At 52.8% G+C, this 25,713-nt stretch overlaps 16 protein-coding genes across 16 annotated transcripts; 9 read left to right on the top strand and 7 right to left on the bottom strand.

Annotated features, from left to right (window-relative positions):
* Window positions 1–79: 79 nt before the first annotated feature.
* SNOG_13530 (hypothetical protein) lies at window positions 80–762 on the bottom strand (the record flags this gene model as incomplete). The annotated part of the gene is made up of 2 exons (XM_001803686.1): window positions 80–530; window positions 662–762. 2 exons carry the CDS (start codon window positions 760–762, stop codon window positions 80–82), a joined length of 552 nt encoding a protein of 183 aa, XP_001803738.1.
* SNOG_20149 (hypothetical protein) lies at window positions 143–307 on the top strand (the record flags this gene model as incomplete). The annotated part of the gene is made up of 1 exon (XM_001803687.1): window positions 143–307. The coding sequence occupies one exon, from the start codon at window positions 143–145 to the stop codon at window positions 305–307; it is 165 nt and encodes a 54-aa protein (XP_001803739.1).
* A 402-nt stretch (window positions 763–1,164) lies between the features above and the next one.
* On the top strand, window positions 1,165–2,186 carry SNOG_13531 (hypothetical protein; the record flags this gene model as incomplete). The annotated part of the gene is made up of 3 exons (XM_001803688.1): window positions 1,165–1,715; window positions 1,767–1,962; window positions 2,148–2,186. 3 exons carry the CDS (start codon window positions 1,165–1,167, stop codon window positions 2,184–2,186), a joined length of 786 nt encoding a protein of 261 aa, XP_001803740.1.
* A 357-nt stretch (window positions 2,187–2,543) lies between these two features.
* On the top strand, window positions 2,544–3,440 carry SNOG_13532 (hypothetical protein; the record flags this gene model as incomplete). Its single annotated transcript, XM_001803689.1, has 2 exons — window positions 2,544–2,680; window positions 2,705–3,440. 2 exons carry the CDS (start codon window positions 2,544–2,546, stop codon window positions 3,438–3,440), a joined length of 873 nt encoding a protein of 290 aa, XP_001803741.1.
* A 677-nt stretch (window positions 3,441–4,117) lies between these two features.
* On the bottom strand, window positions 4,118–5,203 carry SNOG_13533 (hypothetical protein; the record flags this gene model as incomplete). The annotated part of the gene is made up of 1 exon (XM_001803690.1): window positions 4,118–5,203. The coding sequence occupies one exon, from the start codon at window positions 5,201–5,203 to the stop codon at window positions 4,118–4,120; it is 1,086 nt and encodes a 361-aa protein (XP_001803742.1).
* A 1,503-nt stretch (window positions 5,204–6,706) lies between these two features.
* On the top strand, window positions 6,707–9,910 carry SNOG_13534 (hypothetical protein; the record flags this gene model as incomplete). Its single annotated transcript, XM_001803691.1, has 1 exon — window positions 6,707–9,910. One exon carries the CDS (start codon window positions 6,707–6,709, stop codon window positions 9,908–9,910), a length of 3,204 nt encoding a protein of 1,067 aa, XP_001803743.1.
* Window positions 9,911–10,575: 665 nt separating this feature from the next.
* Window positions 10,576–11,259, top strand: SNOG_13535 (hypothetical protein; the record flags this gene model as incomplete). Its single annotated transcript, XM_001803692.1, has 1 exon — window positions 10,576–11,259. One exon carries the CDS (start codon window positions 10,576–10,578, stop codon window positions 11,257–11,259), a length of 684 nt encoding a protein of 227 aa, XP_001803744.1.
* Window positions 11,260–11,771: 512 nt separating this feature from the next.
* Window positions 11,772–14,203, bottom strand: SNOG_13536 (hypothetical protein; the record flags this gene model as incomplete). Its single annotated transcript, XM_001803693.1, has 4 exons — window positions 11,772–12,768; window positions 12,816–13,706; window positions 13,734–14,011; window positions 14,165–14,203. 4 exons carry the CDS (start codon window positions 14,201–14,203, stop codon window positions 11,772–11,774), a joined length of 2,205 nt encoding a protein of 734 aa, XP_001803745.1.
* A 456-nt stretch (window positions 14,204–14,659) lies between these two features.
* On the top strand, window positions 14,660–15,263 carry SNOG_13537 (hypothetical protein; the record flags this gene model as incomplete). Its single annotated transcript, XM_001803694.1, has 2 exons — window positions 14,660–14,906; window positions 14,959–15,263. The coding sequence occupies 2 exons, from the start codon at window positions 14,660–14,662 to the stop codon at window positions 15,261–15,263; spliced, it is 552 nt and encodes a 183-aa protein (XP_001803746.1).
* Window positions 15,264–15,370: 107 nt separating this feature from the next.
* On the bottom strand, window positions 15,371–16,741 carry SNOG_13538 (hypothetical protein; the record flags this gene model as incomplete). The annotated part of the gene is made up of 1 exon (XM_001803695.1): window positions 15,371–16,741. One exon carries the CDS (start codon window positions 16,739–16,741, stop codon window positions 15,371–15,373), a length of 1,371 nt encoding a protein of 456 aa, XP_001803747.1.
* A 637-nt stretch (window positions 16,742–17,378) lies between these two features.
* SNOG_13539 (hypothetical protein) lies at window positions 17,379–18,955 on the bottom strand (the record flags this gene model as incomplete). Its single annotated transcript, XM_001803696.1, has 4 exons — window positions 17,379–17,588; window positions 17,627–18,180; window positions 18,237–18,757; window positions 18,885–18,955. The coding sequence occupies 4 exons, from the start codon at window positions 18,953–18,955 to the stop codon at window positions 17,379–17,381; spliced, it is 1,356 nt and encodes a 451-aa protein (XP_001803748.1).
* Window positions 18,956–19,144: 189 nt separating this feature from the next.
* On the bottom strand, window positions 19,145–19,578 carry SNOG_13540 (hypothetical protein; the record flags this gene model as incomplete). The annotated part of the gene is made up of 2 exons (XM_001803697.1): window positions 19,145–19,342; window positions 19,450–19,578. 2 exons carry the CDS (start codon window positions 19,576–19,578, stop codon window positions 19,145–19,147), a joined length of 327 nt encoding a protein of 108 aa, XP_001803749.1.
* Window positions 19,579–21,141: 1,563 nt separating this feature from the next.
* On the top strand, window positions 21,142–22,020 carry SNOG_13541 (hypothetical protein; the record flags this gene model as incomplete). Its single annotated transcript, XM_001803698.1, has 1 exon — window positions 21,142–22,020. The coding sequence occupies one exon, from the start codon at window positions 21,142–21,144 to the stop codon at window positions 22,018–22,020; it is 879 nt and encodes a 292-aa protein (XP_001803750.1).
* Window positions 22,021–22,265: 245 nt separating this feature from the next.
* Window positions 22,266–23,072, top strand: SNOG_13542 (hypothetical protein; the record flags this gene model as incomplete). The annotated part of the gene is made up of 1 exon (XM_001803699.1): window positions 22,266–23,072. The coding sequence occupies one exon, from the start codon at window positions 22,266–22,268 to the stop codon at window positions 23,070–23,072; it is 807 nt and encodes a 268-aa protein (XP_001803751.1).
* Window positions 23,073–23,672: 600 nt separating this feature from the next.
* Window positions 23,673–23,921, bottom strand: SNOG_13543 (hypothetical protein; the record flags this gene model as incomplete). The annotated part of the gene is made up of 2 exons (XM_001803700.1): window positions 23,673–23,804; window positions 23,859–23,921. The coding sequence occupies 2 exons, from the start codon at window positions 23,919–23,921 to the stop codon at window positions 23,673–23,675; spliced, it is 195 nt and encodes a 64-aa protein (XP_001803752.1).
* Window positions 23,922–24,500: 579 nt separating this feature from the next.
* SNOG_13544 (hypothetical protein) lies at window positions 24,501–25,008 on the top strand (the record flags this gene model as incomplete). The annotated part of the gene is made up of 2 exons (XM_001803701.1): window positions 24,501–24,546; window positions 24,719–25,008. The coding sequence occupies 2 exons, from the start codon at window positions 24,501–24,503 to the stop codon at window positions 25,006–25,008; spliced, it is 336 nt and encodes a 111-aa protein (XP_001803753.1).
* Window positions 25,009–25,713: the final 705 nt, after the last annotated feature.

Raw genomic sequence — 25,713 nt, forward strand, 5'->3', positions numbered from 1 at the left:
AACTTGTTATATGCGTACATGCTGAGCTTTGTCTCCTTAGATAATTACTGTAATTCTCAGTCTGATGGTCCGCAAGCTTTCAGAGATGCTGCGTCACACGCATGCTGCCCCGTCGACTCCTTCCCGCCATCGGGCTGCCAATATGCAATTCGCCCTCCATGTCCTCGCGAACGACCTGAACCATCCAGCTCATTTTACCAATAGTACTGAGCTTGAAGTATGGATTTGGATGCAGGGCGTATTCCCACAAGTCCTCGGTTTTCCCAATCCTTCTGTCGTTCCATACTCCAATGGCGTATTCGTTTAGCGTATCTTCACCAACCAATTGCCGTTCCGTGAACATGATGTTCTCGCCTTCTCCACGACAACATGTGGCTAACTCATAGTCCTCGCCGTTTGTGTCCACTGCTCTCAGAAACACCCTTTTGATGATGGTGGAGTTGTTCAGCGTTAGGCTGTCTGTGCTGATGTACCAGAGTGTTAGTTTGATGCGATAACAAAAGCCATTTCGCAGCCGCGAAATGGCTGCACTGGATTTCCCAGAAGATTAGTTCATGCTTTTGGTAAGGAGCAAATTTTGTCCCTCTCTCCTGGTTTTCAAAGGGCATCCCTACGACTTGTCACTGCGGCGAATTCTTTGAAGATTACAGGTCTCACTTACCAATTCAGGTCCGTGACTGCATCACTCGTTACACTCGCGGCTTTCTGAAAGGCAGCACACTCCTCTGTCCCGTCACGAGCGTCAAGATCAGGTTCATTCATAAAACATCGCAGGCCACTCCATCACGATGGACATTCTGAAGCTTTACAGGAACCATTATCCTCTGGATCAGTGCAATTCTGATTAAGATCTGACGCGAGGCGCGAAGCTGAAAGAATTTCGATATGCGTTTTCTGAAGAGGGAGCCTGATAAGCTGTGGGGGCGAAGCGCTCCAGTCCTCTCCTTCTGGCGATCGTCAGCCTGTTCTCGCTAGGCAGCCTGTACGCTACCGGGATAATAAACCATGTTGCAGTTTACTTGGTCCAGTCATTCCCGATTCGCTTACACAGCCTTGGCACGTGAGCACTATAACCTTGGAATCCCTCGGGATTCGAAAGTAGTGGACTTTCCTCACAGTACATCTCCCCTTCATCCCCTCCAGCTCCAGCTCCCGCCCCCAATGATGTGGGACACTGAGAGTAGTCGATTTTCCAGTACTGCGGGGCCACCAGACGATTCTGGGACTGAGTTGGTAACGGCGGACCAGAACAATGTCCATATCCCGCGCGACCGCCGCCTAGGTGTATTTACCACCGCTAGATGGAAGTGGTCGCTGCAAGACAGAAGCTGGCGTTTAGGCCTGCACGTAGGGCTCTACGCGTCCATCATCGTGCTGTTTGGCAATGTTGCACTCTTATCGTATGGTATGGCCCAACACGATAATACTACACAAGGCGTTGCAACGATCGCAAAAGGGGAAAGATATCAGATCAACAGTATTGGCAATGCGTACCACGTCCTCATCAACATCATGAGCACGATTCTTCTGACGTCGTCGAGTTACACTATGCAAATCCTATGCGCGCCCACTAGACGCGAGATCGAATGCGTTCATGCCAGTGGGAATTGGCTGGAGATCGGCATAATGAGTATACACAATCTGCGCTACATTGACCGCAAAAGAGTCGCTATATGGCTGCTTCTCGTCGTCTCCTCCGTACCCTTGCATCTTTTGTAAGAAGACTAGCCCTCATCGATACCCTACAGGTACTAACTCAGGACCAGCTACAATTCGTCCATTTTTACTGCACTTGCTACCCAGGACTATGATGTCACCGTGACAAGCGCTTCCGATGCATCCGCCTACGATTTTTCAAATTGGACAACGCTTGACAATACTGTGTGGCCAAGTATCTATGCTACATCGTGGGTCCCGGGTTACAGTGACATCCATCTAATCATCGATCGTGTCTCCTTCGATGTAAGCTTATTTTCGAATTGGACATACGCGCTAGAAGAGCCTTCCCAGCCTAATTGCGATGTGACTCCCTCCTGGCTTCACAATGAGACGATTACTATGGAGCTTTCGCATGTATCGGACACCAACAAATCTCTCATGCCAGTCTCCGGTCAGCGAGTCATGATGGATACAACGGGGTATCTCAGCAATATCGAATCAATCCCAAGGTTGGACTGGCCAACTAAAATAAGTGTGAAGGCAGATGGTCCCCGATCTTTACCTGACCTTTATCAGCTCTGCCCAGGCAACGGATGGCTTTTGAGCAGGCCGCAATTTCACGTACGGAACGCGCGAGCAAAATTTAGTCCTTACACCAACCGTGTGCAAGTTGCGATTCCTTTCCTCAGCGTCGTGGTCCTGGTCAACGTCGTGAAGATATTCGGGATCTGGTATGCCATTCATTTACAATCCTCGAACCATGTCATCACCACCGGTGATGCTATCGCTACATTTCTGGACAGACCTGAACTGCAGACCGAAGGGAAGTGTACTATAACCAAGGCGCAAATATGCAGCACAATCACAAGACCGAAAAGTCAGCCATGGCGGGCTCGCCAGAAACCTATTTTTGTTGTGTTAGGGGGAGCGCGAATATGGTCAACAGCAGTGATGTAAGCATGAACGGGTCTCATACCTACCCTCGAACGTGCTGCCAGATGACATTTTCTCTTGTAGCGGTGTAGGTGTAGCTAACATAGAATAGTGTCATTTTGTTCACGTTGACCATTGCAGCTCTGATGGTAGCTAAAAGTCCGGGTCACGACTCATATTCGTGGGGAACCGCATCTAAATCCACCATCCCAATTACCTCGACAAGTTTCGACGCTCGCGGCATGCTCAGGGTAACATTTCTCGCAAACATTCCCCAGGTCTGCCTGTCTTTGCTCTACTTCTCCCTCAACCGTTTCTGCACATCCATCTGCTTCGCAATAGAATGGAACCAGTATGGCAAGCATCGAAAAGGGCTTCGTGTGACTACTTCGTCTGGAAAGCAGCGGAGCACGCACTTCTTGCAATTGCCACTACGCTGGGCCATACCGCTTACTGTCATGTCAGGCGTGTTGCACTGGCTGCTGTCGCAATCGCTGTTTCTCGTGCGTCAGGAGGTCCGCCGGCGCAATGGGATATTATATCCTGGATCTGCCTGCGCTTGCGGATACTCAGCTCAAAGCCTCCTAGCCTTCACCCTGACCTTATTTCTGCTGCTTGTTGCGGTACTTTACCAGCTTCTTAGAGAGATTGACATACACATACCACCTGCCTCTCATTGCAGCTTGGTTATTAGTGCAGCTTGTCATCCGCCAGAAGATGACGTAGATCCACATCTTGCGAAAGTCAAATGGGGTGTTACCGTGGCAGCTACGGAAAGTAGTGTCGGTCATTGCACGTTCACGAGTCAATCGGTTACGAGTCCGCAGTCTGGAGCTTTGTATGCCTAGATAGCCTTTTGATCTGGTCAAAGAGCAGTACGATATAAATGAGCTGAGGGAATTGTCTTTCGCTTTGTGTATAATACACAAGCAGACAGTAGAGAAGTACACAATTGATGTTGCCATATTGCGCCGGTCTGAACTCTTCTCATCATGTCCGTTGTACTTTAATTCCTCCTACCATGATTCCTGACACTCGCCAGCAGCATGTATGCATTCAGGAGACGCTATAGATATTCGGAGTGATGAGTAGTTTGATTATGAAGATCTACAGGAAGCCCCATCTCGCCACGAAATGGGAACGGTATGCCGTGGCACAGAAAGGAATTCGACTATGCCAGGACTGCAGAAGCACTCTTGATTTGCAAATGCCACCGCCTTGGGCCGTCGCTTCTCGTCATGCCAAGTGTACTTTACAGGTCATGTCCGCTTTGCAAGGCACGCACTCGCTGCCTCGTCACTGAGATAATGAACTAGTACAATGGGCTGTGGTCCTGATTGCTCTCTTTCCAAGCAATGTACATAAACATCAAGGTAGACTGTAGATCAAACAATTTACATAGAAGAATAGCGTATGAAGCATCCTATTACGTTCTTGGAATTCACACGCAAACTTTTGAATATGGACAGTAACCGTGCACGTACTAACATTGATTCGCCTCGCGACCAGAAGGATTATTTCTTCCTCACCGGCGTGAAAGGCGGCTGAGCAAGCTACTTGCACGCGTTATGACCTCCAATGCATCCCCAGCCGTCGCTATTTTCAAAAGTTCCGCCTGGAATTGCTCTTCACTCATGACTGCGTGTGCTGCCTCGTCCAATGGAGCCTTCTTTCCGCACACGCAATCTCCCCACTTGCTTCCATACCATTTCTGACATACCTTTTCTTGTAACAAAACTCGCCGCGAGTAGAAGACTTTGAAGTATAGGTCTAAATACTTGAACCTGATAGGAGTGTATTGGTCCCCAGGAACAACTTCACCATAGCCCTCACGCTGGCAACATGCCTCAAAGGCCTGTACAAGCACAGTTCCCACCTCTTCTTTCATCGCAATACGCGTTATAAAAGAACCAAGACTCCTCATTAAAGCTACTGGGAGTTCGCCAATGTACGACCCGGAAGATGCATGATGAATTCTGAAATAGTTGGGCACAGTTTCAGCCCAAGGGATGGGGCGCGTAAGAGGTTCGCCGTACCAGGCGATGAGATCCATGACGCAACTTCTCAGGCCCCAGCTGTCTATGTCGTCGGCCGGATGTGTGATCGTGTCGAGAATGTGTTGTCGGTCTTGTTCGTTGATGGCGAGCTTGTTTACATGGGTATCGTGGACTCTCTTCACGAGGCATGAGAGGGCGAACAGCTCGTCACGCTCGATGGCGGAAAGGATAGAATTTGTCCCAGTAATGTCCTTGTCGTTGTACAACGCAACATTCAGCTGGTCAAAATCCGCACCTAGAGTCAGCGCCACGATCTCGATCAGATAGCGCCGCAGCTGTCGCACGCGGCATGCAGGCTTCTCTGCCCTAGCTGAGCTAGTCCATTCTACTTCGTCTGCCGTCTTTCGGTTCGTCAGGTCGTGATGTTGGTGAAGCTGAGATTCCAAGGGGTTCGTGATGGCCGAGGGTGCTGTAGGCAGTGCAGTGTAAGGTTGAGGCTTATCGTCGATGTCGATGACGCTTGAGTCCTTGTGTACTGGCAGAAGTGGTTCTGCTGGCGTCGTTTGCCGAGTGATTTCGAAGCGGCCGAACGGGCCAAGGTTGATGACAGGCATGCTTGCAATTTGAAGAAGCAGTGTTTAGGAAAGTATTATGTTTGAGCAGAACTGTGCGCAGATTTGAGATTTACACTGAACGGTGACGGTCGCGCTAGTGCATAGTCTGGTATTGAACCATGGGAGACGGAGACCAGTGCATGTACCGGTACCATATTTCAGATGCTTAGCCGATAGAACAGCTAGAGAGACACGTGTACTGGAGAGGAGATGGTACATAGATCTATGCTTGCAGTTCAAAGCACTGTTAGCACATCCAGATTTCTACATTGATGCAATTTACCGTGTTACGCGCGTGCGAGCGCCTTATTCTCTACCTGGGCAATATCTAACCATCATGCCTGCTCATACCTAGCCCAATTAAAGTCTAAGGCCTGCCATCATTTTGATTGCAAGGTCCGCACCGCTTGCATCACCGTGGGCATGGGCTTCCATCCTTCTTTTGATTTGAAGACAAAGATAAAAGGGCCTAACGCTTCTTCCAAGATGACTGAATTGATGGACTCGATGGCATAGTAGTTTCTGTAGACGCTTGCAGGCAGAACAAGCGGAGCAGGATCTGGGGAGACCCAGAGAGGTAGCCGGACATGGACGCTAAGCCTAATTGGTGTAAATCACGTGAGCTTGCGTGAAAGCTTTCACAATAAGCAGCTGCCACCCAGGAAAAGGAGAAAGCTGAAGAGTACTTTGAGCATCTTTGTACGGTTTGAAGTTTGCTGCAGCATATTCTGAGCCTCTCCCTGAATTAGTAACGGTATTCCAAGCTCAACCTGGTGTTCCATGTCGGCGGCGGGCGCATGAATGAAGAAACTGTGGTACTCATGCTCTATGGTACAGAAATGCCTATCTCGAACCGAGGTTCGTGATCGGACTTGGGCTTGCATCGCATGAATGAATATTCAAGTCGGTGATGTACTTCGTAGATGATGTAGGTCAGCCCTATGCACTGCAGATGATGGTGTCTCGCTTCAGCGCATAGGCATGAACCCGTGTTGTGGTTCGCCTAGCAACCCGTGGACACGACAGCCCGGGCGCATCGTCATGGCCCATGCCCTTTTCCACCACCAAAACACATAGGAGAGGTTCACGGCCAACAACGAGACACGCGTCGCCACGCGACCAGGCAGGGTCACGATGCAGAATCAACAGCAACACTATGCGCCCGGCTCGAGGTCGAGCACCCCCAGCAGGGCGCGCCAAACAAACAATGACGCGAACCTCCTTTCCCACCCCCACAAACGACTTTCACTCCAAGCCGCTACGAATACGCCACTACCGCAGTCGCCCGGTATGAATTCGCCTAGACGACCCGCGGAACTCCACCGAACGCCCTCGTCACCGGGCATCGCACCCAATTCTCTGCGTCGCAGCTCCAGCACGGTCAGTCTGAGCCGCGCATCCTCCCCCGCACTCGTCAGGAAATCATCCACATCATCTCTTCGCGGTGATCCGCCGAGCTCGCCACGAGGAGGACCTTCAAGACGCTCGTCTTTCGTCCCAAATATGCCCTCGCCAATTGGCGCAAAGAGCCCGCTACACCCCCCGCCAGAAGAGAAGCCACCGCTGCGAGCAATCGATGTCGCCGACGAGTTCTTCAAGAAAGAGCTGGCGCGCCATGATGGCATGGAAGGCACGGTCAACCCGGGGACCATTGTTATTGTCCACGACCAATGCTATGGCCATCGCTTTTCGCGACCGAAAACACCAAAAGGCATGCTGAGCCTGATCATGGAGCGCCCGGAGAGGATACTTGCGAGCGTACTGGGCATATCAGCAGCCTACGTGCGACTGGGCGACCGTCACATGGAAGGCAGTCATCCGCCACACCCATATGACAATCCCCCCGAGCGCATACCCTTCAAGATTCGCAAGACGTCGCGCATGGTGGACATCACTTCACCGGTTGTAACCAACGTACATGGCACAAAGTGGATGGGCGAGCTTGATTCTTTGTGCAACAACGCCGAGCGCAAGCTAGCATCGACCGGGAAAGAGCTGGTGCGTGATGGTCCTCCCATTCCCGGTCAGTCCTCGAAGAAAGAGCTCCACTCAGGTGACCTCTATCTGTGCTCGGAATCTATGAATGCGTTCAAGGGTGCACTCGGAGGCGTATTGGATGCCGTTGATGCCGTCTTCCAGGGCACCAGCATGGGCGACGGCCCCTCACGAGCATTTGTCTGCATCCGTCCGCCTGGCCATCATTGCTCGGATGACTATCCTTCTGGATTTTGCTGGTTGAACAATGTGCATGTTGGCATTGAGCATGCCATGATGAGGTACGGTCTGACACACGCCGCTATCATCGACTTTGATCTGCACCACGGAGACGGCTCCCAAGCCATCACTTGGGCGCGCAACAAGAAAGTGCAGGGAATGTCCCGGAACACTCCCAACTCGAAGAAGACATCCATTGGCTATTTCAGCTTGCACGACATCAATTCTTACCCATGCGAGGATGGCGACGATGACAAAGTTCAGGCGGCGAGTCTGTGCATCGACAACGCCCATGGTCAGTCCATCTGGAACGTGCATTTGCAATCGTGGAGGACGCCCGAAGATTTCTGGAAGATCTACGAGGAGAAGTACATGGTTCTGCTCGAGAAGACCCGGCAGTACTTGAAATACCACACCAAGCGCCTAAGCACGTCGCCAAACCACCCTGCACCAAAAGCAGCTATTTTCTTGTCTGCCGGGTTCGATGCAAGCGAGCACGAGACGGCAGGCATGCAGCGCCACTCCGTCAATGTTCCTACGGAGTTCTACGCCCGGTTCACTCGAGATGTTGTGCGGCTTGCAGAGGAAGAGGGCACTGGCGCTGATGGTCGCGTGATCTCAGTGCTTGAAGGTGGCTACAGCGACCGGGCACTCTCCAGTGGTGTCATGAGCCATCTTGCTGGACTCTGCGATGGGCAAGTATACAATGACTCAGCGCCATCGAAAGGTCTTGCCTTCGACATGTCACAGCGACTAGGTGGGCTGAGCATGCGCGACGAAGATGTTTCGATGCAATCAGCTGGACCCGAAGCCACTCCCATCAGCTATGACCCTCGCTGGTGGCATGTGTCCAATTTGACAGAGTTGGAAAATATGGTCAACCCGCCGCCGGCTGTAGCGCCTAAGAAGCCACGAGCTGGAGCACCAGCACATTTCTCCTCGCCGACACAATCGTTCGTTGCCAAAGTGGTCGATCCCACCAAGCTATCACGCAGCCTTGGCGCGAGATACCCCTCTAGTCCCTCACGAGCTCCGACACCGCCACCACCTGAAGTTGATTGGGTGACTGCGGCTTATTCTCTGAGTCAGCTCCTGATTCCGTCGGATCGACAAACTCGAAGCCACAAGCCTGAGGATCTTGCTGAGCCCAAAGTCAAGAAGGAGAAGCCGATACCGCCACCACTGAGCTCTGTGCACTTAGATCCATCTGGACGACAACTTCGAGGACGTAAAGCTGCCACAACTTATGTTGATCCTGCCTCCGGCGATGAGAAGGCATCCCTGCGACCAGAGTCACGGACAAGTCGACGACAGACAATTGCAGACTTTCAGCTAGCCACTGCCGACGAGCCTGCGCCAACGTCTCGTTCTGTCTCGCGACGAATGAGCATTGCATCCAGCGTCTCTTCGATTGGCGACAGGAGCGCCAGTCGCGAGCCCAGCGTTGCTTCGAGGAGAAGAAGTGTAGCACCTGCCGTTGCTCCAACAACCAGTGTTGCTGTCAAGAAACCTCGAGGCGCTACCACGGCGGCCACTGCACGTGCGGCCCAGCGTCCGCCAGCACTTCGAGTACCCTCTAACTATGCAAGCAAGCCTGGTGCATCCAAAGGCAAGGAGAACGACGACATGGACGCGCTCACATCAGGTCTCAAGCGCATCACCCTCAAGCTACCTCCGAAAGAAGAGTATGAAGCCCGTGAAAGAGAGAAGGAGGAGAAGAAGGCGGCGGAGGCGATAAAGAAAGCTCCAGCGAAGACGACCACGAGGAAGCCTGCTGCGCCGCGCACGGCCGCCACAAAGCCTGCAGCCAAACCAACCACGGCCAAGAGAGGTCCCGGAAGGCCACCCAAGTCATCGAAGCCCGCTTCGCCTGTCGATCCAGGAGCTGTTGCTGCTGCGCCAGAACCACCAAAAGTAGAGAACACTGCGACTACAACTTTAGTACAACCTCGGCCTGTGCAGCCGGATCTCGTCTCAACACTCGTCCAGCCGCCTCCGTCACACTCTGCACAAGCTGGACCCGTGGTCGCAGATGCTTCAACTATTGACCGTCGCACGTCTGGTGGCCGTGCTGAACCACCAAACGAAAACACTCCCATCGAGCAGCTTCGTGAGCAGCTTCCAAAACCGTCTTTCATCACTGTCTCCGAACCGGTGCAGAACATTACCCCACCCGCTCGCGCGGAAACACCTCCACCTCCGCCCCCATCAAGCATGCACGACTTTGTCAACTACACTACACAGTCGTTCGGTCCGGCACCTGCTGCGTTAGATGATGCCAAGGAGGCAGATGCGCCGTTGCAATGGCTCCCTCCAAACACTGAGCTGAGTGGCGCGACACCAATGTCTCCGCCGAGCAAGAAGCAAGATCTACCGGTTTTTACAGCGAATGGTGTCATACCGTTCGCATCTGCAGGAGCTGGACAGCAGGGCGTGAAGGAAGAGGAGAACCGGCAGGATATCTGGGAGGTGCCGGATACGCCAGCCCGCTGAGTGCTGACGTGATAAATCCTGTGCCTTCCGCCATGGTGGTTACTATTGGCTCGAGAGGGTGGTGATACCCAATGTGTTGGTTTTCTCTGGGCGTTCAAGGGTGTGTTCTGCGGACGAATCGGCGATCTAGCCGGACTTGCAAATACGGGAGTGCTTTACATCTTTCTGTCTGCCTAATCCGCAGCAACAGCACTATTACCTGGGCTTTTTTTTCTATCTTCGACACCAGGAGTTTCAATTCGATTCTACAGCTTAGATAGAGATACCCAGATATTTTAATTGCACGATCAATGTTTTCTTCTCCTCGCTCTCCAACTTCAGCGAACAAATACAATGCAAGGCGCAACCGTGCCGTCAACATCCCCGCAGCATGCGTATCACAAGCGGCTAGGGCTCCGTCGCGGGAACCAATAATTAGTGTGGCTGATCCGTCACTTGACAAGGTTTTGTGCGGGGCACGCTTGGACCCTAGATCCTGCAGGTGTCGAGAGTGACGTACGATTAAGTTGGAGCGTGTTTGGACTGGCGCTGGGATTTTGCTTTATCCACTCTTGAAGTATCTGCTTTTCTCTTTTGCATTCTCCTTGTCCTTCTCCTACCACGACATTGACAAGTTTAGCATATTTTACTTTCCCTTGCCGCTTCACCAAGACATCTACAACACCATGGCGGACTTGGAACCCAGCTCTTCCACCGGCCGGTCTTTGCTGTTAACCAAGATCTCCACCACGGTTTCGTACCTGTTACTCCTAGTCACAGCGTTCTACTACACCTTCAACGCGCCCTCGGCCCACGACGGCAGATTCTGGCACCACAACCACGCCACACCTTTCGCGCAGTCCAGCATCTTCACGTCCATCTACATCCTGCTGCTCTTCGTGCTCCAGCTCGCCTACCAATGGTCGCTGTACACCGCGCACACCGCCGCCGCAACAAGCGTCGCGAGCCACTTCGTCGCGTCCAACCTCCTCCTCTTCGGCTTCGTGCACCTGTTCGTGCGCAGCCACTACGTGCTGGCCGAACTGCTGCTGGTGGTGAATTTCTTCAACCTGAGTTTCCTGTACTTCAGACACAGCACGACGCCGCGGTTCATCCACGTGGGCGTTGTGAGCGGCCCGCTGGCGTGGAATTTCGCGGCGCTGTACTGGTGCGGCGCGCTCGCTGTGACGCACAACGGCTTCATCGCGCGCATCGTGGCCAACGTGTTTATCTGGGGGTGGGCCGGGTATGGCGTGTTTTTCCTGGCGGCGTATAAGGACTACACCATGGGGTATGCGATGAGTGTGTTGGCGTTTTGTAAGTTCTTCTTCTTTTTTGAGCACATGTTGCGGATACTGACCTTGGGCTAGCTACTGGTGTGGGACAATTCCTCACGCGCCCGCATGTGCTTCAGCTTCAGTGGATTTTCGCTTTCACCATTGGCGGGCTGTTGTTCGTGCTCAGCACTGCTGTGGGGCTGCCGGGGCTGCTTGGGAGAGATCCCTTCCCGCGCGGGCAGATTGTGAGCGAAGATCGCGAACGCGCTCCGTTGTTGGCGGATGAGTAATTTAAATTATGGATTCTAAGAAAGATGAGGATACTTGTGCTGATTGAGCTTCATAGGGGTACAAGTACCCTGCCTGACGGCCAGTTAGCGGGAGGCGAGAGTGAGGATGAGGAGAGGGTGTTTGAGTTTGACGACGAGGGGTTGAGATAGGGGCTTCGGTTGGGGGATACGGGCGACTTGTCACTTTGTAATTTTACGTGGCTTTGTTGGTTTGCCTGGACATAGTTGATCACTACTTACCTCAAACCCACCGCCACAAATCATTGAAGATACGAAGCACTATCGTCATTGCCATATATGTACCTCGCTTCCCATCTAGAGCAGCAAATCTTGATTCCCATCTGTCCCAGCCGGACTCAACACCATCTGTTGCGGCGCATTCTGATTAACAACCCACCCGCTTCCAAACGCCCCTCCATCCTCATTCACGGGACTTCCGCCAAACGTGCTCTGTCTGCCTACACTAGCGAAATACATGTCCGCGTCACTAACAGCCGTAGCCATGCCATTGCCATTCGTGGTGTCCAGTCTCGACCGATCCGCAGCCGCGCGCTCACGAGCTAGTTGGGCAGCTTTGACCGTCGGCAGCTCGTGGCGTTGGAGTGCTGGCGATTCCTGTAGTTTCCTAGGTCGCGCACTGCGGAAGACCTGGTTGACAGGCTTGAGGTAGACGGTTGCGAGAGTTCCAACATTGAGACACATCTCTTCCAGCGTTGAAGGGTCCAGCTTCTCGGATTCTTCTGCTGTGATGGCGGGCTTCTCGCCCATGACAACTTTCTTGGCCTCCTCGGGAGCAGAAGACAAGAGTCGCCAGTACATGTAGCCACGATCGCGGAGATCTGGGTTGTCGGTTTCTTCTGTAGCCCATTTCAGGACTCTCGGTACAAGCGAGGAGCCGCGTGTTGGGCGTTGGATGAAGAGCTTGACCGTCGCGGTGAGAAGGGCGAGTTGTACCTCGTGGGTTTCGTCTTGAAAGGTGTCGAGGAAGTCTTCAAGTAAGACATCTGAATCTTCTATTCGGTCGGCGTATTGACCGATGACCCAGATCATGGCTGCTTTGGCCTCAGGCTCGTCTAGGGAATCGAGATTCTCGCACAGAGTCGAGATGATCGATTCGTATTGGTTGGGGTATTTGCGGAAGATGTTGCGAATGACAACAGTGGCTTCTTGCACGATGTAAGAGACCTTTGTGCTGACTAATTGAAGAAGTGTGCTGATGCACAGCTGTGCTGCTGGCGCGATCTTGATGGCGAGCTTGCCGATGGCGCGGACCGACTTTCTCACAAAGTCCACGTCAATCTCTGTGGCGTATCTAGGAATTATTAGCGAAGGTCTACGAGATATAAAGGCCATACCTACTCAGACAACTCGGTCAACACCTCCTTGATGTTCTTCTCCGTCGCCAGCATAAAGATGAGTTCAAGCTTTGTGACCTTTACGTATATAGGGTCGTTGTATTTACAGAAGAAAACGCGAATGTCGTTTCGCAAGACATCTGGCCGTCGCTGGAGGATGAGAAGCGCGTTACGCAGGGCCAGGTACTGGATTTCCGGACCCTTGGAGAGAAGTGTGACCAGGGGTGGGGAGAGCTTATTACACAAGGAGGATATTACTTTCTGGTCGGGTATGTAGTTCATGAGATATAAAATGACGCGTATGCAGGTAAGCACGACGGCGGAGTTTGAATGTGAGAGGCGCGGTGATATGCGCTCAGCAAGAAGAGCGGCTTCTGCGGTGTCTTGTGGGACGTAGTTCATCATCGCTTCCAAGATGTAGGTTTGGCCCCACTCGGAGCAGTCCGGTAAGATGGAGACAATCTTGGAGGCGCTGGCATAGTCGATGGTGAGCTTGATGTTCTCGCTTCGCTCCCAAATGTCCATGAGTCCTGCCAAAGCGCTGGATACGACTGTGGGGTTCTCGTCTCTCAGCATGCCGTTGAGCTTGTCGATCAAATCCGAATTCTCCACGAGGTGTCTGTCATGGTCGTAAAGCTTCGCGACACAGAAGGCGGCCGTCTTGCGAACGTATGGATCCGCGTCCTTGAGGAGGTTCTTCAGATGGGGAACGGTCGCTTCGACGAACTCGCGGACGTGGACGTAGGACATGGTGCGTAGGGCCAGTGCCCGCACTAGCGGGTTGTTGTCGTGCATGTCTTCCTGTATGATGGGCAGCGCCTTGAGCGCAATGTCGGGTTTTATCCTGGCATAGTTGACCAAGTACAAGAAGCACCTGCCGCTGTCAGCCTCGCACCTTCTCCAACAGTGCTTCGATACTCACATCTTCTTGATCTCCAAGCTCTGGATGTGCATGCAGCCCACGATGTCTGGGAAGAGCGCGACCATGTCGTTGTTGCTCATGGTCATGTTGGCGACAATCTTCTTGAGGGCCGTCTTCTTCGCGGAGAAGTTCTTGTCCTTCTTGCCGCCGCTGTTCAGCTCGAGACGGAGCTCGGCGACCTTGCCCTGTTGTGTGCGAAGCGCATGTGAGCGGGTGTGGTCAAACGTGTATGCAAAGAACATGGCCATGGCATGGCAACGATAGCTTCCGAGGGACGTCTACCTCTGCTACAATCGCCGCCCGCTTGGATGCGACGCCGGAGTTCAAGTAGGGAAACAGTGGAGAGTACATGCGGAGGAAGGTGTATGGTGATGATGTGCATGTGCAGCTACGGGAGAGGTATAATTGGTGTACAGAGAGCATGAACGTACCCTCGCAAAGAGCTTCGCATCTTGGCCACCCTGGCTCATGATGGGCTATCTATGTCGCGTGGCAGGTTCCAAGGTTGGGCGTCTCCTCACTGCATGTGCCTGCCGTGGCACACCCCAGACCAGATATCGCTCCCCTCTCAGGCAGGCTAGCGCCCCCTCTTTGCCGTGTTCGGGGCTTCTATGCGCAGGACGATTGGTGATTCGCTCGATGGTGGCCTATATGACGTCGCGCATGTCCATTGGGCGTGTTGGCAGGCGGTGGCACGGATTAAGAGCGGATTCGATATGTGCAGGTGGTGACACTTATTGGGGACCTCGACCGACAGGGACACGGAGGTCTCGCGGAGAAGGGAACGTGCTTCCGCCAAGCCCGACCCAAGTGGACCTCTCAGCGACAGCTGCTGGACCTGGCGCATACACCACCAACCTCACGATTCGAGAAGCACGTGAAGAATCAAATACGTTCGCCGCTGCCAACCAGAAGCAGACTCACAAATGTCGACCGCACCGCCGCCGCCCCCACAATGGGTGCTCGACCTCAGCGCAACACCTGCGAAGTCGAAGAATGCGTCCCTCCCCGACCCGCCAGGCTACACGGCCGCCATGACCAAGAAGGAGCGCGCACAGTCATCGAAGACGGCACGCAAGCCGCCAACGTCAGAAGAGATGGACACGCTCAAGATGAAGAAGGCGTGGGAAGTCGCCATTGGCCCCGCTAAGCAGCTGCCTATGAACGCTTTCGGTGCGTCGTCTCTCGCATAAGGAAGTCACGACCACTCACTAACATACGCCAGGAATGTACATGACCGGCAACACACTTCAGATCTTCTCCATCTTCATGGTCTACTCGCTCTTCAAGACGCCTGTCATGGCTGTTCTTGCACTGCAACGCACATTCGCGCCTTACGAGACGCCTGGCACTTCGGGGCGATTGATCGGCGTCAAGATTATCTACATTCTCTGCAACATGCTGATGTTGGGTCTCGGTATCTGGAAAGTCAACGGCATGGGTCTTCTGCCGACAACGCGATCAGATTGGCTGGCATGGGAGAGCGAAAGGACGTGGTCAGAAAGAGCTGTGCCTAAGGAATGGTTGTGATGGTGTCTTTTCAATTCGTAGGGTATCGCCTAATGCTGGATCGAGCCCAAAAGCTGCCGAAGCTGTAAGAATGACTCAAATTCTCCCTGTTCTCCTCCTCATCATTCTCATTTCCACTCCAAATCCCCGCCAAAAATGCTCTGGTGTTGTCCAGGAAGCACAGGCTCCGCCACGTCAACGACCATCTCATGTCCATCATCCCACTTAAAATCTCCATCCTCATCCGTGCCCTCTCGCGCCTCTTCAACCACGCCAATGACCCCCAAGAACTCGCTCTTCTTCGCTGCGAACCTCATCACCATGATCTGCTTCGTCTTCATTCCCGCATGTCCTCCAGCACCCATCTCCACCGGCTCGTCCGCCATAATCTTGATGAAGTCTTCGTACCTATCCTCGAATCTGATGACGGCTGGTTCACGCAAAGCGCGTTCGAACTCTGCTTGGGTAGCGAGATCGGAGTGCAGACGCTGACAGGTGGGGCGTGGTAGCTGCGCTGGACCGCTGGCGCGGATGTCGATGAGCCTCACTTCGAACTGGGCTCGGATGTCCACCAGGGAAGGAGAAGGCGTGGCGTGTAAGAGACGTATATCGCGCAGAACAAGCAGAATCGGGTCGTCTGTCACCATGTCCGCGTCGCCCTCAGCATGCCTGACAAAAGGCGTCGCATCGCTCCAGTTCGCGATGACCTCTTCCATGACGCGAAGAACCGCGAACGCGTCCTTTTCTTCTCCAGCTGCATCAATGGGCACAGCGGCAGCGAAGGAAGACAGCACAACATCTGGATATCCGCGGAATCGATGCCAAACCACACGCGGGTAGACGTCCAGCACAACACCCGCACTGGTCAGCGCGCCATGTGCTACGCCAGAAGCATGCACATGCGCCACCGAATCGAGCAGAGCAAGGAAGATGTGCGCCACCATCCAGTTCGCTATGCCTCCCACCTCCATCTCCTCCTTGCCATATGCCTCCAGCGTCAGTCCAAACACAGGCGCCATCACCACCCACCTACTCTGACGCGCCTTGGTCAACTGCGACTTAACCATCATGCTCACATACAGCGACGACGCCTCATGCCGGTTCACCTCTTCGAGCGCTTCGCACACCTGACGAACCGCATCGCCCATTGACACGACTACAACCTGCGGCAGTAGGTCAAGTACGCGAGCAGACAGCAGGCTGGCGCCGTTGTGCTGCATCATCCACACCAACACGTCGTTCCACGGATGCTCGACGTTCCACGCTTGCTGCTGCATGCGCACATTGTCATTGGGGAGCGTCGTGAATGCCGTCAGTGCGCTAGCAATGGGGGGCGCGGCTTGGGAGAGGTTGATGGCCCGCGGCAGACAGAGGTATGTCGTCGGCGAGAGACGCTTGATTAGGCGGAAGAGATGGGGTGGGGGTGTAGGCGCTGAGGGATCTGGAGGGGCGGATGCCGCGGTGTCGAATCCCACTGTGGTTGTGCTTGCTAGGGACATGGTGCGCGATCGGGGGTCCATGCTTGTGGGTAGTTGAGATTTGAGGAGAACCAGTCAATGGCGGTGTTTGGTAGAGGTTCGTTCGTTGAGCGGTAGGGTATCGTGATTGCGGAGGTCTAGTGGCGGGATGCCATGCAAACGGAGTCATGGGTGTGAGTCGAGCGTGATTGAATTGCGGGAGAGAGTCGAACTTCACTTTTGAATTTGAGACTTTGTTAGATCGTCGTGCTACTGCTTTCATCGCTGAGTCCATCTCCGGGCGGTGCTTGAGTAACTTTGAAATGATTTATTGCGGGTGAGGCGACAATGTTTGGACTCCAACACCCCAACTCCATACCGCCGACTGATGTCGATGGAGTTGTCACACGTCAGAATAACGCAGTTGGAACATGTACAAAATCCCCAGGCGCGCTCAAGTCCGAGCACGTGAGGAAGCCTCTATCTCAGAAAAGATCACGGAGGATGTCAAACAGCGTGACTGAACGACCAGAGACAAGCTTCCCAAATACGCAGTCTCCATAGCACAAAAAGAAGCTACAGGAGCAGTATGAGAAGTCAAACCGTATTGTGCTCTAAGAGAAACTAATGCATAGCTTGCATCGCCGTCGCAGAAATTCGACGGTAGTCCTATAACCCTTCATCCGCTGACCACACCGGTAAGCTGTATAGCATCATCAACCATATCGTTCAGCTGATCAAACTGTCCCTGCAACCACATATCCAAAACAACCTGATCCTCATTAACAAACGACGTGCGCGCCGGCGGCAAAACCTTCGTGCACTCCTTCAAATCATTGATATTATTAACCCCCAGCATAGACAGCCTCGTATACGCCTTCGCATAGTCCTGTATGAAAAATTAGCCCATCCCCTTCCCCCTCGTACATTCAAACTCACCTCATTCCAATGATTCTGCCCACTGTTCCGATCACTGAACTCCTGCCACTCGCCAATCGTCCGACTATCCTTGCTCAGATTCACATCGCTCTGAAACTTCAACACACGCGGCGGACTCGTGTTACTCGTCTGTGGGTAAAACGCCATGTCCCACACGCCCGGCGAGCTATCCTGCGGATCCCCGCTGCGCGTCGTGTCGACAAAGTGCTGCTGCGACGTCGTGTGCGCGCCCACCAGCGCAACGAGATCATGCGCGTCGATGGTCTTTGCGGAAAACAGCTTGAGCAGGGCGTCCGCGGAGTCGGTTTCGGTGGGGAGGAGGCTGGTGGGCCCGGCTTTGCTGTTGTCCTTGCGTCCGACGAAGGTGCGGATGCGTGGGCCCAGCGGGCACACGACGGTGGCGACGTTGGCGCCGAATTGGATGATGTCGGCCATGGAGAGGCCGTATTGGTTGTACTTGGTGTACCATTTTTTGGTTTGCTCGGCGATCTGGGAGAGCCCGTTGTTGTCGGTGCGCGACATTTCGTTGCTGAGGAGGAGGCCTGGTAGGGGGTTAGGTTGTGGGATGGATCGGGGGAGAGTGTGGAGATGGACTTACTGCCATCTGCGCCGCCGTAGCCGGCTGTCTTGGACCATACGCCTGCGTCGTGGAAGCCGAGACGGACGGCTTGACGGGCGAATTTGTTACAACGGCCGGAGGTGCCGTTGAACTTGGCTGTCATCTCGTAGGAGAGCCATTTCCAGTGACAGCAAAGGTCGGCTTTGCATGCTGCGCTGCCGATAGCTCCAGCTGGGATGGATGTGTCACGCTCTTGTGACTCTCCGCTCTTCTGGTCGGTGATGATCGCCTTGATGTCCTTGCCAATGGAGGTAAGCTTGGAGTCGGCCAGAGTTGCCAGATCGCCAATAAGCTCTTTTGAGGATGCTCGCTTTTCCTTGTTTGCGGCGCGCTTCATCTCAAACATCATCTTCTCGCCCATGCCTGGGTGAGCGTCGACGAGAGGCGCACATGCAAGAAGTGCATAGTTCAAGTACGAAAGAGTCCTCATCTTAGCAAAAGGAAGCGAATGTAGAAAGAAGTTGTCGAATATGACTTGCGTAATGAGGCAGACAGCATGGCTTCTTATAGTCTCGAAAGTCCAAGGAGTGCAGCTGGGTTAACTACTTCATCAAGTCCAGAATGCACCTGCGATGTCGAATAAATTGATACCTGGGCAATTGCGCCGTGTTGAAGCCGTGAACCCACGTATAGATGAACACGAAGCCCTCGCAAAGCACAGTTTGCCATTCAAATGCCTTGTCGTGATGCACTTCCATGGTTATCGCGCTTACCCATGTTACAGGCTTTGGGAGCCTTGCTGTAGCAACACTACCGTTGGGAGCTGACAGCCAAGGAAAGTAATGAAGTCAACATGATTCGCTCGCCCAATCCTGTCAGCTCTAGGTCCTGAATGCCTGAGTATTGCCCGGGCGAATACGGGGTACCAGGCTGTTGCAGAAGGTACTTTACTGCATGCCGTATATTGCTGCTGCAGCTTGCCTGTAGCTAGAAGGTCTGACGATATCTGCGGGCGAATTCCAGCAGTCAAAAGCAATCAGAAATGTGTCCGGTAGGTCGTGAGGTGTCACCGTGGTGATGTTGCGCCTGTCGAGCTTGGAAGGCCTTCTCTGGACCAGCCCACTCTGCCTTGGGAGGAGAATTCCCTAGCATAATTCTGGTGGCATTAGACGAGTATGGTGCTGAACATAGTTCGAGATCCTTCAAGCGGCTGAAAGGACCGATTTGCAAGTATGCCGGCAATTTAGTCTACATGCATGCTCAGCTTGTGCGACAGTCCTTGAGAACTATTCTTGGGCGTGGGAGGATCTCGTGTTCTTGGGTCGAGAAGGGTAGATCGACGCCATGTAATATCGAGCCGTCGATGGTGCGACCGAGACATATTGCAGGTTCAGCCTCATAATCGACCAAGACCTTAATAGACCAGTTATGGTATCGCTAAGCGATGCTTCTTGTACGCGAACCTCGATGCCGCGTGCTTGAATGTAGCCCACGTTAACTTGCTTAAAGATCCCGCACCTGTGGCTTGTCGTCCATTGTCGTTCCATGCACGCCGTAAGCTGCATCGAAAGTACGAAGTTGTCCACATTTAGCCGGATAACATGACCGGATAGCTGGGAGGACCCTGAAGCCGACCGGGAATATGCTTGATGCAGATACAAAAATAAGCCTGGAGCCCGGCTACAGTACATCATGGACCGCAGAGCCGGATTGCCAAGTAAGAAGGGTCCAAAGTCAGCATAGCCTAAGAGGCGATCGGGCGGATGATTCGCACATAGCCTCATTATCGCTGTTTCTGTATACTTCTAGCTCATATCAAATGCCGAGCTGTTCTCTACAAGTCTCCTGCAGCGCTCGCGCAAAATCGTCTCAGCAGTCTTGGGTCGTGTAACAACATTCAGAATCGTAGCTGAGTAACTACTGGCTTCCAAGGGCCTCCGTCAACGTCTACTCTAATATGCGCTCTGCCTCGTCTTTTTACCTCTTCGATCCTTTGGAGAGAGACCTGCGCTTGCGTGTGCTGAAAAGGGAATGGAGGAGATGGAAATCTGACGTGTACTCGTTCGACGCGTCGTAAACACACATTATGATACACACGATGAAATCTGTATGACTTGAGATACGGTAGACTTTTGATGAGATGATGGGACCGCAAGATTGAAGCTGCACGCGTGAAGAAAAGAGCTGGACTTGGCGCTCTGCCGATTCGGGCGAGCTAGCATAACTGCTAACAATGCCACTGCCACTAAGCGTCTCTCACGACGGTATCATGAAAAAGAGAGGCTAATAGTGAATGAAAATTTCAGTTCGAGTGGTTATGCCCAACAATGGTGCTCTTCGTCATGCTGTAATCGTGATCCGTTGGCCGCAATTCTTTCAGATGTACATGAAGGTGCAGGAGACTGACCTCAGTTCGATCATGTAGTGGAATTCTATACATCTATCTTTCTCCACCGCCGTAAACTCATGTATTTCATCGCTTCATTCCAATTTAATAGTGCAACATTGTTTTACAGACCACCCTGGGGTTGTACACAGAATCAAACAAGTTCAAGACGGGGTCAGAACACGTCGCAACACTAAATGTGCTCGAAGCTACCAGTTGGGGCTATGGGACATACTATACCCATCCATATATGATTTCCGTGGCACAGGCGATTGTTGTGGTGACTTCCTTCGGGCCAGATTTGCGAAACGCACAGCTCAGCGGTGGATGACTTTGGACAATACATAAACGTGCAAACGGAACAGAAAATTAATGGGATCAGTCAGGTACAGCCTAACTCTTGCGAAGCAATAGGTTTTGTATTTGTCACCTGAGCTGCTGTCCCAGCTATTGTCCCAGCGCCTGGTCATTCACCTTGCGAGTTTGCTATCCGAAAGCTATATAAGAACCGGCAGCCTACCAGGACAGCAACACCAACCTCAACCTGGACTATCAACTATGGCTTCCATCAACATGCCACAGTCAGCGAAAGCTCAGCTGATTCCTATCAAGACAGTCCATCGGGGAAAGCATGGCGCGACGGTCTTCGCAATCCTCAAGAACAAGCCGAATCAAGAGCACAGAGCGCTCAAGATCATCACCAAAAGCAAGCTAGGTTTCGTTACCAAGGCCTTCTTCGACAACCTCAAGGCCATACAAGGTCAGACTGGCCATCCGCTCACGAGAGTATACGAGCATGACGCCGACTTGACCTGGTACACCATGAGCTGGGTCAAGGGTTACCACGTTAGCTATCTTCTCGGCAACCACTATACAAATGGGTTACCTCCGTTCCTCCTCTTTAGGGTCCTCGACCAGGTCTTCCACGCGGAGCAGCATCTGCAAAAGAATGGTTTGTGTCATGTTAACCTGCGCAACGGAGAGAACATCATGCTCCGCGCCGGAGGTCACGTCATGCCATACATCACACTCATCGACTACAGCGCCGTTGAGACATACACGGTGAACAAGGCTGGCCAGGTCCTAGAAGAGTTCATCATGTTAGCGCGACGTATGACTCGGGGTCAGACGAAAGTGCCAGATTACTTTCGGCGTGTTCGCGGCGGCGGACCTTTCAAAGATGTGCCCTTGGCGGAGGCAGATTGGTTCTTCAAGTACATCGCGCACTGGAAGTGGGATGGGAAGCAGACACTGGATGAGTGGTGGGAGGGGAGCGAAGATCAGATTGGCACACGGCTGATGGCTGACGTGTCCGAGCTCAAGGACGACGGGATGGTGACAGAGGTGATGGAATTTCTGAAGATGCCTAAAGTGTCCGAGGAGGAGATTGCGACTGGTAAGGTGTCGGGTGGACTGGATGTGATTGAGGAAGAGTAGGAAGAGGATAGCGCGACTGATTGAGCAGTCCTGGAGATCGTCGACTAGCTCGCTTCTTATGATGCAGCTCAAACTATGACATTGTGGACTTCTAGATTTATTGTGTGTGGTGCAAATATTTGAGAGAATGGTGACGAGGGTGGTCAAGGGCAGGCGAACAAAGGACTATCCGTATACAATGTAAAACACGAAAACAAAGCAAAACCTTCATAAAGACCCAGTCCAACCCCCAACATTTACCAGTCATGCCATCCATACGAAGTGATATCTTGCGCAAACAACTGGCGTGGATGCCTAAAGTGTGGCTTGCTGCTCTAAAAGCGCACCGACGGGCGGCTAGCTATGAGATAATTGGTTTCGAGCTCACATCCCCCGATTCCCTGGAACTACCCGCCGAGTTCCAGAGCTTGACCGGAATGGAGTACTTTTATGCCTCACGTGGTCCGGCTAACACCGACGAAGGTATTCATATCCATAAGCCAGACCTAGATCCTCGCCTGGTCAAAGCAGATCTACTTCCAAACAGCTGCACCAACGCTGTCTACACTTTCTGGCATATCATGCATCGAATTCTGGGTATAGATCCCGACTTCAGTGGCATACATTGGATGCGCCGAAATCCGTATCCAAAGTTTGTGACATTTGATATCGATGATATCGAGAAAATCACGGCATGCAGTCATGACTTCTTCCTTATCGCTTACCAAGGCAACGATAGATTTGTTGTAGATTTCACGGGCGCGCAATTCGGCTGGGAAGAGTGGCTGTACACAGAGAAAGACTACGAAAAAAACCTGCTGCCATGTACACTGGACCTCAAGCCTATCGAGGCCGAAGAAGAGATTCTCATTTACAACGAAGAAGAAGATGGGGCAGTGATATTGATAAAAGAGGCCATCGAGAGATGCGTAGAAGAAGCTGAAGCTCAAGTGATCGCAGGAGAAGGAGCGGACACAGTGTATGAGAAGCTGGCAGATCGCGTAGGAAATGCCGTATTAGAGGCACTGAAGAGGCGGAAAGACTCTATGGAGGAAGGAGTTGAATCTACATAAGTATAGTGTGATCTTGACATTGCCGCTTCCCGTCACAACTACCTCCCAGAGGTCTAGAGCATCTTTTCAACAATATCATTCAAATGTTAATCTTCTTCCATTCGTTGAAAATTCCCGAAAGTGTTATAGTTACTACACTTCGGTCTTGTCTTCCTACACCTCCCAGTGAGGATCCAACCCTGCTTGATGGGCTATAGTTCTCCTCGTTCCTCGCTCCTGTCCGTTGCTACGCGCTGCGTCAATGTTATTAAGAAACGACGTGGTCTGCGCCCTTTATGTATGCCAACGTTCCCGCTATTATCTGCCGATTGAGACCTTCAAGTCAGTGGCTTGATTCCGACTGCAAGTGGGAATTGCTCTGTGTTTGACGGACCTCCGCATTGTCTGGTATGTTAGTTTATGAGTGCTGCGCAGCAGAGACCAAGCTCTCGGGTCCTCATACTCAGAGATCTGGTGTTGCTATATCAACAATGGCTGCTACAATCCCGCTTTCATTCTGACGTTACCTTTTCCCTCTCAAATTTTTGCACGCTCCATCTATCAGTGTAACTTGCTATACGCTGAGAATTGAGACTGTTGCTGATCTGCTGCCACAAAGCATCAACTTGACGCTGGGGGATGTGGATAGGTCTTTTTGCACGCGCGGACCGCTGACGCGATCTTCGAGACGCTCAGAGCGTCGAAGAGATCGGGCGAGCCATTAGAGCCGTCGTCGGAGGCTGCTTGAGTTTTCTGCCGCTTTTCCCACCCCTCTTTTACTGCTGCCGGCGGGGCGGGGAAACCTACCTCCGGCGAACTTGGAGTTGTCGAGTCGGGAGCCGGATTCGACGCTGTGATGTCCTTGGACATGTCAAAACTCTCGATGGCAGATGTTTAGATATCTGTAATCCTCTGCGCCCAATCTTGAAGCGTGCGAAGAGCTTGCCGTGGTGTTGTAGCCGTGGGGGAGGGCAATATTTGAAAGGTCCGAGCTTACAGAGGTCGCCCTCAGCTTTCAGAGTGCCCCCTCCCTTACCTCCACACCAACTCACCCCCAGCAACCACGCTAATATGAGCTACTTGTCGTCTTAGAAAGAGAGAAGCGCGCTCTGTGACTTTCGGTAGGATGGTACGTGCCCGCCCGCATCCCCAGCAGTCACCATGAAAGACCTGATCCTTCTCCGCAACCTGGACGCCACTCGGACAACTACACCACCCCCATAGCAACGGGAGCAAGCACATGACGGTTTAGCAGCTTGTCGCCAGCTATAGCGTCCTCATCGCCATTCTGGATCGCCTGACCTCGAGTGTGCCGATCCGACATCTGTGGTGGGCCATGAATGGAGGCTGCGGGGTCGCTCGAGGGTGGGCGCTCAGCCTCGACAGTACAAAATGTCGTGCCAGATCTTCTCGCAAGCTCTGAGAGGACCTTGGGAATGAACAAGCATCATGCCACATGGGAAGTCCACGGTGATGGCGACGACCTTTCAAGCTGGTAAGTCTCGGGCAGCGACTCCGACTCCGCAAATCATACAGCGGGATTCACCAGACTAACCTCTCACTCGAGGCTGGCACTACAGGTGACCTGTTAGCAACTGTTGTCCAACACCACAAACCTTTTCGAGTATCTCCTTAGACTTGAGTCACTTGCGTCACGTCGCACCTAGTATCACCCCGGACAACAGCATGGGCAACTAGAGCCGCGGACACACATCAGGACCTGAACAATGGACTGGCTGCGACAAGGACGGTATTCGAAGTCGCAGAGGAAGCCTCGCAGACGCTGCGACGTCTGGTTGCCCTACCTGGCGTCAACTTGCCCTCGCCATTGGCAACCGACTCATCGAGTCTGGCAGATGTTAGAAAGTATTGCGCCTCGCTGGGTTTGACTTGGACTCACCTGGACCCGGAAAAGGACCACTGGAGCCATGATTCGAAAGATCAGAAGGCCAAGTAGAACCTTTCCTGTCTCTTAACAGCCAGCCCCCACCGTCACCTCTCATTTCCACGCCCCTCTCAGTCCCCGACTTCATTTACCGACCCTATTCCCCAGTCAGCTAAAATGGTCTGCCATTCTCTATCGGACCGAATCACGCCTGTGCTCTCGTGAGATCGGGCGAGCTACTACACGATGGGTTAGCGGACAGGGCTTCAACTCATGGGGAGGTTAGAACATACCCCATAGGCCAGGTTGTGAAGCTTATATGAAGAGGCGCAATCTCCGAACTGGTATGGTGTTAATCTCCCGTGGTGTCGCCCTGGGTTCCCCTTGGTCAAACTGCCTCTTTGTCAGCGCAGTCGAAGATGTCCCTCTCTACACAACCTACGTCTAGTCTCCACTCTACCGGTCGACAAACTAGACGTGAGCTGTTAGCCTCTGTGTACAACACATGGAAATACTCCAAACAGACTTAGTCTATCCCGCACGACATGGATGCGAACAGCATTTCTGGCACTCGACTTGACAAACGGCGGTCCCAACATTTGGCTGCTTCAAGGCGGATGTACTTGGCAAGATCCGCGGCAGTCGGCATGCCTGATGTACCCAATCTGGTCGGCACATACTGCTCTGATTAGACACCTGCAAGGAGGTGCCCGGCGACCACCACGAGGAGGTTCAGAGGTCAGGTTCTGGTCGCCATCTATGAACTGACTCCTAAAT

Source organism: Parastagonospora nodorum (genome assembly GCF_000146915.1).
Source record: "Parastagonospora nodorum SN15 chromosome Unknown scaffold_27, whole genome shotgun sequence".
Taxonomy (NCBI): Eukaryota; Fungi; Ascomycota; class Dothideomycetes; order Pleosporales; family Phaeosphaeriaceae; genus Parastagonospora; species Parastagonospora nodorum.